Source organism: Centrocercus urophasianus, unplaced genomic scaffold (assembly GCF_019232065.1).
Source record: "Centrocercus urophasianus isolate 14NV4802_14NV808 unplaced genomic scaffold, USGS_Curo_1.0 seq_22, whole genome shotgun sequence".
NCBI lineage: Eukaryota > Metazoa > Chordata > Aves > Galliformes > Phasianidae > Centrocercus > Centrocercus urophasianus.
The window spans coordinates 18292966-18307282 of record NW_024884778.1 but is presented as its reverse complement, the minus strand read 5'-3'; the positions used below and the strand labels follow the sequence as shown (position 1 = coordinate 18307282).

Genomic DNA, 14317 nt, shown 5'->3' with positions numbered 1-14317 from the left:
TGCTGTAAATTCCTGACATTTCCCTGGGTCGTTTGAGCTTGGATTGATTTGGATGTTTAATGCAGGCCTTCAGGGATGCAGCTTGATTTAAGAGATCCTCTGTGTGCCCCAGGATCTGCTCACCCACTGAATGGAGCTGAGCTGCTGAGGCTGGTAGAATGCAGTAATAGAATGGGTCAGAGCCTCCTCTGGAATGGGGCCCTGCTCTGCCTTAGCTGTTCTGCTGGTGAGCAGTGAAGGGATGGGATCTAACCCTGATTTCCAGCCAGCCCTGCTGTGGGGGCAGTGCTTTGCCACATCTGGAAGTGTTCCTGCAGTTGGGTACAGAAAACCAGATAGTGTATTTCTGAGATTTCACACATCTGCAGGACCATCCTAAGGGCACCTGAACTTCCCTCTGTGAGGCTGAATGGTCGAGGTGCAAGGCTGAGAGCCCAGCCTCATCCAACTGCAGAGCCCTACCTGTGTGTCAGTGAAGGCAGAATGGGCTGAGAAGGGTGGCAAAAGCTCTGGGTGCTTTTTTCAATCAAAAGAAGACCTCTGACCCTGCAAGGAAATCCTCTAGAACAGAGGGTGGAAAGTGTTCATCTTGGCAGTGAGCGTTGAGCAAGAATTTTGGTGTTTTTTTCTTCCTGTGGCAAACCAGTTTCCAGAGAAGCTGAGTGCTGGTGGGGTTTGGCCACGTTGGGCCCTTCTGACCATGGCAGAGACCTGGCAGGATGTGGCTCTCTTGGTGTGGGAATGTATATGGGGCTGGGAGCGGTGCTGTGAGATGGGCTGTGGCCGCTGTGCCTGGGGTGGGAGCTGGTGGGAGGTGGGGGCAGCAGCCAGCAGGTCTGTGCCGGGCTGCTCACAAGTGCTTGTTTTGAGCTGAAGTTTCGTCCCATTTCCTGAATGTAAGCATTTTTATGGCTATATTATGTTCTAACGAGTTAAGCAATCGTACTCTGGCTTTGCAGTGAGGTTAGGTTATCCTTGGGATGACGTGCAGCCAGAGCTTCGCCCCGCTTCATGCTGGTTTGCAAGCAGCTGTGCTCTGTGCCTGGCCCTCTTCGCTCTCCCGGAATCTGTGAACTAGGATTACTTTTGTCCTTTTCCAGGTCTGTTTCTTCGGTAAGTTAAGAAGGTATCCCATCAAATGGATGATGATTAGAGGAGGCCAATCTGAAAATAAAGGGAAGTGATGCTGGGCTGGGGAGTGATAAGAGCCACCCCTAAAACAGGCACTGTCATCAGCAAACAGCACAATTTGAAGGTGCATTTCTGAATTTAGCAATTGGCCATTCCTAGAATTACAGTGAGAGTCAAAGATGAGCGTAACATGAATTTGAAGTCTAAGGACTTGCAGGTTTTAAATGATTGAAAGGTGGTCAAACTTTGGGCAAACATTTGCCCCTCTCTGTTCAAGAGGTAAGAAGTGCTGTGGAGCGTGCTTGGCAGATCTTGCAGTGCCCACGGCTCAGATAATGGCGTGTAACAGTATCTCATCCCTTCTTTGGACACTTAGTGTTTCCCGCTGCTACTCCTTCTAAGAGGAGTTTCCACCTGTCCTGATACAAGCTGGGAGTGTGGGGAATGTTATGCACTGAGCTCTCCTGCATGTCCAACACACGGAGATTTCTGTTCTTATACATAAAGCAGGGGTTGGTTCCCTTGTACACAGGGTGAGCACCTCGTGTTTGTTCACAGGTGGCTCTGGAGCAGGCTGTAGGATTGTGTGAAGATCGCTTCGCTTGCGTCTCACATCACTGCTGTTCCTTTTCATTACTGAAGCTGTTGTTTTGTGTTTAGCTTAAAGCTGCTCCTTGCATAGAGTGGCAGCAAGCCTCCCTTGTCATCCCACACTGTGCCAGCCAGAGCAAAACCAGTGTGGCAGCACACTGAACAGAATAAAGGTCCAAATCTACCCTGCTGGGGCTTTCAGTGGGTGGGTTTGCACATCAGAGAGAACGCAATGGAAGGGGGAACAGGGAGGTGAGCCAGGAGCTGAAGGGGAGACTGTGAGGAGGGGCAGGTATGGTAATAGTGATAGAAAATGTGGCTAAAGGGGAGCACACAGCTCACACTACAGGTGCTCTCTTTCCTGGTAGCATGAATGTACAATTATGGCTTGAGTGGGTTTAGCCCATTTTGGCTTTAAATATCTCTAGAAATAGGTTTTCTTGCTTTGAAGAAGCTGTTATACTTTATGAGCTGGTATTTTTAATGACTCACTTGAAAGCTCTTGATTTCAATTGTTCAGAGCTGTGTTTCTTAAAACTACCCTGAATTCTTCTCTTTGCTTTTGGTGCCTTTTAACACCGAAGTAAATAACCTTCCAGCTTAAAAAAAGAGAGGAGTCTTATTGCAATTCTTTTTCAAGTCTGTCTTTTCAAACCACTTATGGCATTGCATTTTCTGGGGTGGTTTTTCATTCAATTCTTTGAAGGTCTGGTATGCCCAGAATTGTCAGTCTTGCCCTAATTATTTGTTGGAACAGATACAGAACTTACCCCATACTCCCCTCGCTTAGGTGTGTAAATAGTTTGTGCTTAACCAAAATACCCAAGGTCTCACTATTTCAGCACAAATCCAACTTAAAGTGTCACATACAAGTGAAGGTGAAACAGCGTTATCTGCTGCGAGTTGCATAGCTGAAGTCCATTGCACACTTCTGTGGTCAGTCACCTAGAAATGAAGTCATCTTTGCTGAAGTTCTTAGTAGCCCCGTACTTAAGCTGACAGGTTGCTGAAGGTGTTTGGCTTCTCTTCCAGATGCTGGTTCTGGTGTGGAAGACATGGAATTCAGTTGGGATGAGTATCTAGAAGACACAGGAGCGGTTGCAGCCCCTCATGGGTCTTTTAAACATGTGAGTAAGGGAATGTCTTTACTTACTGTCTTCAGCATCACTTTTTTATGCACTGAATGTTGAAGGTTTCTTTGAATGAGTGATGTACTGAATGTACTGAATGTACTGAATGTACTGGAAATCTGGATTTACTGATGTACTGAAATCTGGAAGATTCACTAAAATTATGCTTCTTAGAGGAATGGGAAATTTGGAATTTCACCTTTTTTATTATTATTTCTTGCCTTCCATTCTGAACAGAGCAGAGTAGCACAGAGTGACCCCATTAATGGCCCAGGTGCAGAAAGGCTCCTAGTCTTTTCTGCACCAGAGCATAAGCTTGGTTTTTCTCGTGAAGCCTGAGCAGGTGCCGGTCTCGGTTTCCTCTGAGGGATTTCTCCTTGCCAGCTGCAGTAGAGTGGCTGCACTTCAGACAGGCATTGCCATAATTCTTGAATAGCAAAAAGCAGAATTCAGGTGTGCTCTCAAAGAGCATTTCAGTGGTGGTTCTCAAGGAGGCCAAGGAGAAATAATAGCTCCACCATACACTTGACTGCAGTAGTTGGAATACTGATCAGAAAGTGTAATGAGTAGGACAAAGTCTTGGCTTTGCCTTTGAATACCTAGTAAAGATCCTCAGTAAACGGACGTTTTGCTGAGATTCTTCCATACACTGTAACTGTAAGTTGTTCATTCAGTGTAGGTTTTCAGACCTCTCATTTCTGGAGGGGAGAGACCTTACATTTGCCTTGGCTTTTGTTGGTTTATCGAGGCTCTAGCAAGAGCAAGCAGAAGTGCTGAGGAATGGCGTGAAAGTAGAGCAGGGGCATGTTGTAGCAGGACTGCCATCTGTCTGCCTCTCTGGTCTGCTTTACCTTGTTTGGTATCTCTTACAGAAGCCTGTCCTTATCGCTTAATTGTCACACCAGCCCACCAACCTTACTGTCATGGTCAAGGGAATTAACACGGTGACTGCATTTCAGTCATCAGTAGGAGACACAGTCAGAATGACTCTGACACCCCTGCCTGCTGCCCTGTGCCAAACAAGAGCTCCCACCAGTGTCCTCGTGGGCAATAGGAACATGAGGGCTGCTCCAAAAGTAACGCCTCCTATTTTATTATGTTGGCCCATGACATGAGAGGCTGGTGTTGGTGGGATGGCAGTAGAGCTGAACCTTCCTGCCTATACTCTGTGTGTCATTTTGTCACCATGTGACAGATGACAGCAGAGGAGCACTCTGATAGAATGGCGTCTGACATGGAAGTGTGTAACAAGCAAAGGTGTGAAATTTATTTCTTCCGTGCCAAAAAAATGGCACCCATTGACATTTGTTGACACTTGCTGAATGTTTAGGGATCGTTCCTTATATGGATGTGAGCAGTGATGGGTGAGTGGTGTGTTTCAGCAATGGCAATAGCAACTGCAGTCACCTCGCTGACACAGATTGTTATAAGCAGCATGCAGGCTCTTGCTCATCACTGGCAAAAATGCTTCAATGATGATGGTGATTATATTGAAAAACAGTATTTTGTAGCTAAGAATTTGCTATATCAAATAGCGTTATTGTGCTCTTTGTATGTTGTAGTTTCCACGGAAATAAATGGGAGGCATTACGTTTGGAGTGACCTACATCGAACTAGGTTTAAAAAAAAATCCACATCTTTGGTTGGGATGATTCCCTACTTGTGTAGAACACTGCACGGTTTTGTTGATGTAAGTAATAGAGGCACAGAGAGCTCTTTGTGGATCAGGATGGGCGCAGCAGCGTCATCCCATGCTGCTGTGTTGCACTGGGAGCCCTCTGGAGGGGAAACCTGCCCTAGAGAGGGGCTGCCAGGGGCTCAGGCTGTCAGGGCCTGCATGGGGGCATAAAAGAGCTGAGAATAAGGCCCGGCTGTGGACTGTCAGTTGTAGACTATCAAAGTAGCAGAGTTCCCTTAGGATTGATGAAAGCCAGCCTTAATATTCTCTGTAATATACTTGGCAAAAAAAATGGAGGTGAATGCTGACCCAGAACTGCCCAGCAGAGAGGGGGGGGCGTTTACAGCACTGTCACATCACCTACATCTTGCTGCTCAGAGAAATTCAACAGTGTGAGGCCCTGCACTCAAGGTTCCTGCTGTCCATTAGAAGGCACCTGTGTAGAAAAGGTGGAGGAGGGCGAGCTCAGTGCATCCTGGTAGGCAGCGGCAGCCTGTCTGGTGAAGCCGTATATATGGCTGTGTGACTGCAGGATACGGTGCAGGAGAGGCTCAGAGCAGAGCGCTGCAGGCCCAGTGCTGGAGCCCCATCCCTCCTGCTGGAGCCTCCTGCTGCTTGGTGCTTCCCTGGGAGAGGGACACATTTCTGTAATCTAATGCCAGGAGAGCTGGGAGGGAGCGACTTTTGTACTTTTAAAAAAGAGGAGTGAAAAACACTAAGCTGAAGAATAATGCTGGCACAAGAAAAATGGGCTGGTATTGACTTGAAATAAATTTTGGATGGGGGCTTAAGGCTTTGTTTTGTTCTTTTGAAACTGTAAGAGCCTGCCATTATGAGCGGTGGGTGAGAAATACTTCACCCACAACACAAGAGAGCACACAAAGCAGGTTGGGAAATGTAACCCATGATGACACAGCCTGGGTTAGCAAAGTACTAGCTGTGCTGATGGGAGCTTGCATTAGTTTTGAATGTTTTGCTCTCACCAGGAGTAAGAGGCATTGGAAAATGTAAGCTGTTCTCTCAAGTTAAACATGTTCTAATGTTTAATTTGTTTGCATTTTAAAATTTAAACAGTGTTAAGATTCAAGGGACTGTTTTTGCGTATGATCTGGCAGAAAGCAGAGCTTAGCAAATACCTGGAGTTGTACTGATGCCAGTGCTGTCATCCTACCTTAAGTACACTTTCTCTGGGACTATTTAATGCTCTTCATAATTCCTTTCTGCAACTTGATGTGCGTACAGTTATCTATCAGTTAGTCGGTGGTGTTATCTTGCCCAGCTGCCAGGAGGGGGTGCTGACTTCTTGGGCTCTGCTTCATCTGCTGGGATCATAGGTGAAACCATCTGAAGAACGCGACTGACTTCAGGGATAGCTCCATCTGCTGCTGCTGGTTTCCTACAGTACAGTTCGTGAGGCTTTGCAGGAGGCTCAGCTAGAGAGAGCTGCATCGACTGCTCGGTTCTCAGGCTTTGTGTCACTGTGGCTTTTCTCTTGGGGTCAGACTGCAAGATAAATAATGAAAATCTCTTCAGCAAGGCAGTTACCTTTCTGAAGAAGTTGCCTCTGAAACAGCACTTCAGGTAGTCTGCAGGTATTGTGTTCTGCTGATTCTGTTTTTATGAAGGGGGTTCCCCACATGGTGGATATTAACCTAAAGGGTGTAAACAGTTAACAACAGCCTCATGTGCTTTTCTTCCTGCTGTGGTTTTCTTAGTTTTATTTTTAGCAAACCAGTATGTGCTGGATGATGAGACTATAACAGCTATGGCAGTTACTGAGCTGTCAGCACAGCACTGGTAATAAATAACCCAAAAAACAGCTTCCACATCTGCATCATACCAAGAGCCTTCCTTGCAGCTGACCCAAAAAAGAAATGGAATTTGGGGCCACTGAAGAGCACAAGCACCAGTTGCATTTGGCTGAGAACAGGGGATTGACATGTCCGACTTTTAATTATGACTGAGGCTGTGGAACTGAACGTGGCTTGGGAACTTGCTTTAGTGGGAGCAGCGCAGGGTCCTTCTGCCCTTTCAGGAGTGTGTGAGCTTGCAAAAGCTAGCGGGGTGAGGAAGTTGGTGTGTTGCCTTTCCTTTTTAAGTTGACATTTCAGTATCGGAGTGCTGGGCAGTTGGATTCCTCACCTGCACACATGAAGTGCATTCACTGTTTACACTTAGCTATTGCCTAGACGGAAACTCACTGAAAAATCACTTAAGCTTTTATTAATCTAAGCATTCATGTAACAGTGTTGCACACAATTATTTAGATTGTTAGAGACTGTAAATGTCCTCATTCTGCAATTTGTGCAGGTTCATGCCTTCTTAAGCATGGTAGCAGAGACAATGCTATCATTAACTAAAGCGTATGTATATATTTTAAGTAGACTCTTAGCACAAAGAAGCTGAAAGAAATAGTTTAACACAAGAAGCCTGTGTGTGTGAGTGTGACCTTGATTTTTGTCTAGCTTGGCAGACGAGCTGTGAGTTAGAAAGCTTTTCAGTGGTGGGTGAGGTGCTGTCTGGGGCAGGGAGATGCCTTGCAAAGCGTTAAGCAAAGGTTGGAAGGATACTCTGAAATGCAGAGGAGGTTCCATTAATGCAGATTCGGTTTTCAGTCTGATTTGGGTCACGGTGTGATGAGGTGGTTCCTCTGAGGAGACTGAATGGCATTTGACTTGAGGGCCTTTGCTGATGAATGCATCTGAAATGTTCTCTCCCCTGTTCCACAAAGTTCTGGGAGGTGCTCAGGTGTGATGATCTTTCTCTTCAGGTGGACACAAGTTTGCAGAATGGTTTTGCACCTGGTATGAAGCTGGAGGTTGCTGTCAAGTCTGACCAAAACACCTACTGGGTGGCCACCATCATCACTACCTGCGGGCAGCTGCTCCTGTTGCGCTACGATGGTTACGGGGAGGATCGCAAGGCTGACTTCTGGTGTGACATCATGACAGCTGACTTGCACCCCATCGGCTGGTGTGAGCAGAACGAGAAGGTTCTCAAAGTGCCTGAAGGTAATGCCTCCATGTGCAGAAGAGGGAGGTAAATAAAACAAAAAGTATTTTTTTGTCCTTTGTAAGCCTTGTCTTCATAGTTGCTTTTATGAGGAGAATGTGGTTTTGCTCTGATGAGGAGGTGAGGTTATCTGTCATGTTTTTGGAAACCCCGTGACTTTCAGTAGGATGCTACTCTTCCACCAGAGAGAGTTCTTAGCTTGATTTCAGAAGTGGACTTAGGTTTACTCAGGGGCTTGTTGTTCATTTAAACCCACTAAATCCTATTGCTTTTACTTATTTTTTCACTAGGTATCAAAGACAAGATACCTGATCAGGAGGAATTCCTTCAGCAAGTGTTGAAAGGAGCATGCAGTGCCCCTGCTAACCTGCTGGAGGGGGTAAGTGCTTGAATACATTTTGGTTTTCGTTTTTTTTTCCCCTTGTTACTATTCAGATTCAGTTCCTTTTTTTTTTTTTCCTTTTTTTTTTCCTTAAGTTTTAGGAGCAACGTAGTATGCTGCTGAACTTAACATTTCCTATTTGCATTGCGTTGTTTTGATAGTGTTGTGCTATATAAATATAATAAGTTTATATATATATATATATAATAAGTTATTATAATAAGTTTATAATGAATAAACTTTTCACTGCAGGTTTGGACTGTCTGTCCTGTTCAGAGAATCCTAGAATGGCCTGGGTTGCAAAGGAGCACAGTGCTCATTGCTCATCCAGTTCCAACCCCCTGCTGTGTGCAGGTCGCCAACCAGCAGCCCAGGCTGCCCAGAGCCACATCCAGCCTGGCCTTGAATGCCTGCAGGGATGGGGCATCCACAGCCTCCATGGGCAACCTGTTCCTCTGAGTGAAAAACTTCCTCCTGATAGAATTAATGTGAAATGTTCATAAGCCGTATCAGAAGAAAGACCTTTTTCAAATTTCCTTAGGTTTCAGTCTTCCTTCTATTCTAGTCCTCCTTTATACAACTCTGAGGAAATCATCCTTTATTTATCAGGCATTCAGGTTGTTCCCTTTCTGAGCTGACTGCTATCATTAATTTTTTATTTTTCACTAGTGGACAGATTATTGTTTCACTTAAATCTTTAAACTTTGCTAGTTAAGTTGTCCTTCTCTGAACCTAAAACAGTACTTGGCCACCTCATTATTAGTGTCTGCTAGTTAAGTATGCAACACCTTTTTTTGGGAGAGTACTACTGATGTCTTCCTCAAAATTAACACTTTTATCTGTGCATCTTTTCTGTCCAGTCTTCTTTGTATGCTAGATGAGTTAACAAGGAACTATTCATGTTTACTCCAAACCTTGCATATATAAGGCATAATGCTTCTGAAAATGATAAACAGCATTTAAGTGAAATGTGTGATTGCACAGAACAGACAGTACAGAAACTCTGATGCAAGCACCAGAGATTCTAAACACTCATTTCTGTTGTCCTGTGTGGAAGTAAGGATGTGACTTTCTTTGCTTGTGTGCTGATACCTGATTTATTCCAAAAGAATGTGGGTGAGGGACAGAACAAAAGTGGAAGTGCAGGGTTTTTGAGTTCTGTTGTAATAATTGACTTTATTTTCTTGTTCTCTTTCTATAGCTTCACAGAGGGAAAAATCCGTTGGATCTCATTGCACCAGGCTCCCGACTGGAGCTCCAGAACTCCCGGGATGCCCTGGAGGCCTGGATTGTCACTGTGGTAGAAAATGTTGGTGGGAGACTCAAGTTGCGATACGAAGGGCTGGAGGATTCTGACAAGTTTGACCAGTGGGTCTTCTACTTGGATCCTTTCCTTCATCAAGTGGGATGGGCGACTCAAAATGGATATAACCTGCAACCGCCTTTAGGTACTTCAAAACTTTCATCTTTTACATGGTGAGAAAGATTGGGGAATACTCCTGCCACTCTGGTGCTCTAAATGCATGTTCTGGATGCATACGATGGTCAAATAATCATTATATGATCTGTCAAATACTATTCCTAATAAGAACTAAGTGAAAACAGCACTAATAGTCCTACAAGACTTTTCACTCACTCATTTAAAAATTGCTAAATGGTTTTGCCTGTTGAAACTTTCTGTCTGTGGGAAGGGAAGGTCTGAGGAATGGGCCTCTACAGTTATTTTTTAGTTTGTATTCCTGTACGTGGGGGAAAAGGTAATCAGTTGTTGAGGTACTGCTTAATGGGAGCTTTCACAGTTGGGACTTGAAGTCTAGGAGAATACTTCAGGCTCTCTCTAAAGAGGTCTTACATCGTACGAAAATGTCCTTATAAATGTGTGCCTTGAGTGTGGAAAAGGGTACAGAGGATTGGTCAGAGGGGGAGTGGAGCATAAGGAAAAAATCGTGCTGATAAAATCCAGACTGCTTAAACTGAAATGACTGTGCCTTTGCTCATGGTTGACCAATTTCTGCTGAAATGAGGGTAGTGAGGGTACACCACATCACTGACAGGAACCAGATGAGTGGATTTCACAGCACTACCTGAGTGAATAATGTTTTTTTAAAACGTTAGGTTTTGATTTCAATCTAATTAGTAGACTTGTTTCCTTTTTACGTCTGTCCTTACAGACTTGACTTCAGGGATCCATTGTGCATGGTGCTAGTAAAAGTAATTCCCCTGCTATAGAGAGGTGTGGGATCTGCAGTTATTGAAGGAGTAACAGCTGGGACTGTCAGATACCTGGTTTGATTTTTGAGTGATCCTGTGTGAAGACAGGAGTTGGAACTGAAGTTCCTTGTGGATCCCTTCCAGCGCAGGGTGTTCTGTGATTCAGTGATTTGTTCAGACATCTCCTTTCTCAAGCCTAGAACAAACTAATATTATCCAGTTTTCTGGTCATACATTTCTGCAGCAGTTTTCCTCAGGGTTGATGTGACAGTTAATGTTTTCTAAGAAAGACAAGACTGGGCCCCACATTGGTGATGCAGTGTTTGACTACAGTCCCTTCTTGTAACATTTCCAAAAGTCTCACCAAGCTGGAAGTTTCTAAGAATGAAGATACTTGCACAGATTCTGAGCAGATATGAATGTAACACTTAAGGGACACAAATCAAACTTTTGGTATCACTGCATCCATTTTCTGAGGGGAAGGAATGAAGATGGTCACTTCATACACTATTTCCCATCCTTTTTACTTAAGCCATTAGGTCTTTGAAAAGTGAAGCAGATTGGCAAGAAATCCTGAAGAAGGTAAAAGAGGAGGAAGAAGAGTCATCGGTTCCTACAGATCTCTTTAAGGTAAAGACACAATATTGAAATAGAATGCTGTGAATTATACCACAAAATGCTGTATTCCTAAGAAATTATTCAGGGAAGTCAGTCACTGTGCAAAATTTCTTCTATGTTTCGGATGTTTTTTTAAATTTATTTTTGTTTTTGCTTTGTTCGTTTAAACTTTTCTCTCCTCTCCTCCTCTCATTGAAAATGAAGTGGAATAAATAAAATGTCGGACTATGATCCTGTTCTTGTGAAGTTAGACAATGCACCCATCGCAATTATGTGAGCCTTACTTGTCATGCTGGGAAAAAAACCTTGTTCTGATCCTCTGATCTGGTCTGACTCCTAAATATTTGAGTACATTGGAAAGTTTAACATGTGACATCTAAAATGTAACCTGGTAAAGTTATATATGCTGCATAATGGATTCTCTTAGATCCTGAGTGTTAGTAAATGTTGCTAGTAAGTCTGAATTTTACATTGAGTGGAAAAAAAAATCAAAAAAACTGACATATTTTGAGAAGTAGGAATATCAATTTAGTCCTTAGCTCCATTTTCTCAGCTTCATTTGGGTCCATAAACAGAAGAGGAGGTGGTGTTCCTCTACAGTTTGTTGAATCTTACACAGAACAGCCAACTCTCTGGAGCAGGAACTCTGTTAGCTTCTGTTAAGGTGGAACTGAAGACTGCTTTAGTTCTCTTTTAGTCCAGCTCATGAGTGCTGAAGTGGGGAAAAAAAGGATTTGTATGTTCTTATCAGATCACTTTGCACTGTGAAATCTTGATTGTGTGTAGAGAACGTCCAAGGAGGGAATCTTTGGAACTATAAGTAGAAACTCATAGAAAAGTATCAGTCTCAGGTATCACAGCTGGCCTTTTTATTGTAGAGATGTTGCTGGTACTCTGACAGATTACTTTCATCAGATGAACCAATAAAAAGCGAGGTTGTCTACTTCAGTTGAATTCATGAAGTTGGTCTTTTCTATTGAAGAAAGGCAGGTAATGATTCTGAAACTTGATCTTTCAGGATAAACCTGTGATTGGAGTGCATTCATTCTCTGAAGGCATGAAGTTAGAAGCTGTGGACCCATCGGCTCCCTTTGTAATCTCTCCTGCCACAGTTCTCAAGGTACCAGGGTTCTCTAAATTGTCCTGCTGAGATTCAGTTCAGTTGCTCCTTGTGAACACAAGATCTGGAAATTCTCCTTAACTGGTGATCTTAAAACCTCAAACTAGATGTCTAATAAACTCTTTGATGTAGTAAGTATAAGTATTAGCTGCCAAAGGATGGGAAAAATTCCATAAATAGAGAAGCTCAAAGGATCGAATAACTGACGTTGTCAAACCTGGGTTTTTAAAACAAGATATGGTCCTTCATAATCAGTGTCTGACTGAAGATTTGTTTTGTTGTTTTGTTTTTGCAGAAGTTAATGTCGTTCCTATGTATAAGCTCTGAAATTTAAGTGGTCTCACTTTAAACAAGAGCCCACACGTGGATTTAGAAGCTAAAATTAAAACTCCACACCATAATCAGATTTCAAACAGAATTTTTGAACAGCCTCTCTTTTATTGTGTTAATAAACAAGTAAAAGGTTCTGGAAGAGACCTGCTTTCAAAATATTGCTGTACAACATAAACCCAGGGCTTATTTTAAATTTTTTTGTATGGATCTGAGAGAATATTTCTTTTACTTTAAGAGCAGATGTTCTCTCAGTATAATAGCTTACATTTCAGTGCTAGCTCTCTTTTAAACACTAACCGTGTCGTTTCAAATAAGATGCTCACTTATTACTAAAACAATGCAGGCAGTTCCAAGGGAAGGAAAATCATTTGTTTTTCTGGATGATGATGATGTTGTTCTGTTCCTACTTATTGCAGCTCAGTGTTTCTCCTTGTGGCAGTGTATCCTAAGACATAGTTGGATTCTGTTTAAATATGCAGCTTGTTGTTACCAGCGTGCAGTAAGACTGCAAGTTCTGTTTGCTCTGTGTTCTTTTGTCATAAGATAATTCCATTTAGCACTTGATAACCTTATCTCTTTAAGTGTTCCCACATTGCCTTTTATTATTTACTTTGCCTAGTTTTCCAGATAAGTCAGCAGACTGCCCTGCACTATGAGTCCCACGGGTTATTTTTGAATCATTTTATTTTTATGCTTTTTAATTTAAAGTCATCAAAACGAGGAAGGAGGAATAGATCCATTTGTGCTATTTACAAGACTCCGCTTTGCTTTTGGCTAAAAACAGGTGTACAATGAGAAATATTTCATGATAGAAATTGATGACTTGAGGGCAGAGCGTGCAACCAGCCAGTCTTACATTTGCCATGTCAACAGTGCTGGGATTTTTCCGGTGCAGTGGAGTCTGAAGAACGGCGTGCATCTCAGTGCCCCGCCAGGTATGTTTGTGCAAGCTTGTCACACTCACTCAGCTTTGGAGAAGATTGCTGGGCCCTAGAGTGCTGTGTTCAGGACAGCACTTCTGCAAAAGAATCTCTTGTAGGAGAAGCAAAGAGAATGAAATATTCTGAGAAACAGGAGCTTAGAGTTAGTGAAACTGAAGTCTCCTGGATATGTGCCTGGATTTGAGGAGATGGCAGTGGATGGGAATCCTCTTGAAAACTGTGTTCCAGGGCTAAAGGCAACATTGATTTCAGTGTTCATATTGTATCAGAAGCCTATGGTCCATGCTCTGGATTTTTGCTTCTGGTAAGAGCAGAACATTGTTATTCAGTGTCTTAAAGTGTCTTCAGAGTCTTATCAATTAGAAGTTAATGGTTTGTTGTTGCTTTTTTTTTTTCCTTGGACCTATCAGGCAAGGTAGCAGATTGCTGAGATGTTGCTTCAGGATGGAAGGGAATGGAGAGTAATTCTCAGCTGCTGAATTACATACATATTTGCAGTACTATTGTAAAACCAGGGACTCAGTATCCTTCTTCACCCCTTCAGTTCAGAGGAGCAAAGACTGTAGCATGTATGTCTTTTGGTTTTCCTTGAGTCAGGTGCAAAAAATGTCTTTGCTTTGTTTGACCCAGCATTAATTGTAATTTTGCATGGGAGAGATGCCTAGAATTCTAGGCATGTGTCTAGAGCTAACATGAATTTTTAGCTTCTCTTCTTACAGACCCCCAGGAAATGGTGGGCATTCAGATTTGTGTGAGGTCTCAAATCCAACTGGCACTGATAAAACTGAGAAAGATACATGGGTCCTTCTGTGCTTAAGTCCTTCCTTGTTATTTGTAGGTCATCATGATAGTACGATGTTCTGAGACTCATTTCAAAAGTTTTGATTTCTTAAACCCTACTCCCAGATGTCCCTTGGAAGGGAACATTTCAAAGACACTGCTGGAATCACTGCTGCTGTTGTCCCCCTGGTATTATGCTGCCAGCCTCAACCTACTGTGGCAGCACATTTATTTTGCGTCCGATTCCCTTCAGTTACTTGTTGATCATAAGGAAGCAAAGTATTTCTCTGAGAGTAATTTAATTTCTCCTTTTGTTGGAGTGATGCTCTGTCCCCTGACAGGCTCCACATTAAGACCCTTCCCTTTAAACATGTGTGCAAGAGCTTTTAG

At 43.1% G+C, this 14317-nt stretch overlaps 1 protein-coding gene across 4 annotated transcripts in view; it reads left to right on the top strand.

Annotated features, from left to right (window-relative positions):
- The window catches only part of SFMBT1 (Scm like with four mbt domains 1), a 65477-nt gene that overhangs the window by 32142 nt on the left and 19018 nt on the right, over positions 1–14317 (top strand). For 3 of the 4 annotated variants that reach the window (XM_042823326.1, XM_042823323.1, XM_042823324.1), the window contains exons 3-9: positions 2755–2849; positions 7301–7541; positions 7833–7921; positions 9126–9372; positions 10668–10765; positions 11772–11873; positions 12991–13141. In XM_042823326.1, the coding sequence (XP_042679260.1) occupies positions 2755–2849; positions 7301–7541; positions 7833–7921; positions 9126–9372; positions 10668–10765; positions 11772–11873; positions 12991–13141 (1023 nt within the window). Of the gene's footprint in view, positions 1–966; positions 1114–2754; positions 2850–7300; positions 7542–7832; positions 7922–9125; positions 9373–10667; positions 10766–11771; positions 11874–12990; positions 13142–14317 lie in introns of those variants that run through there. The other variant, XM_042823325.1, reaches the window with a different exon arrangement.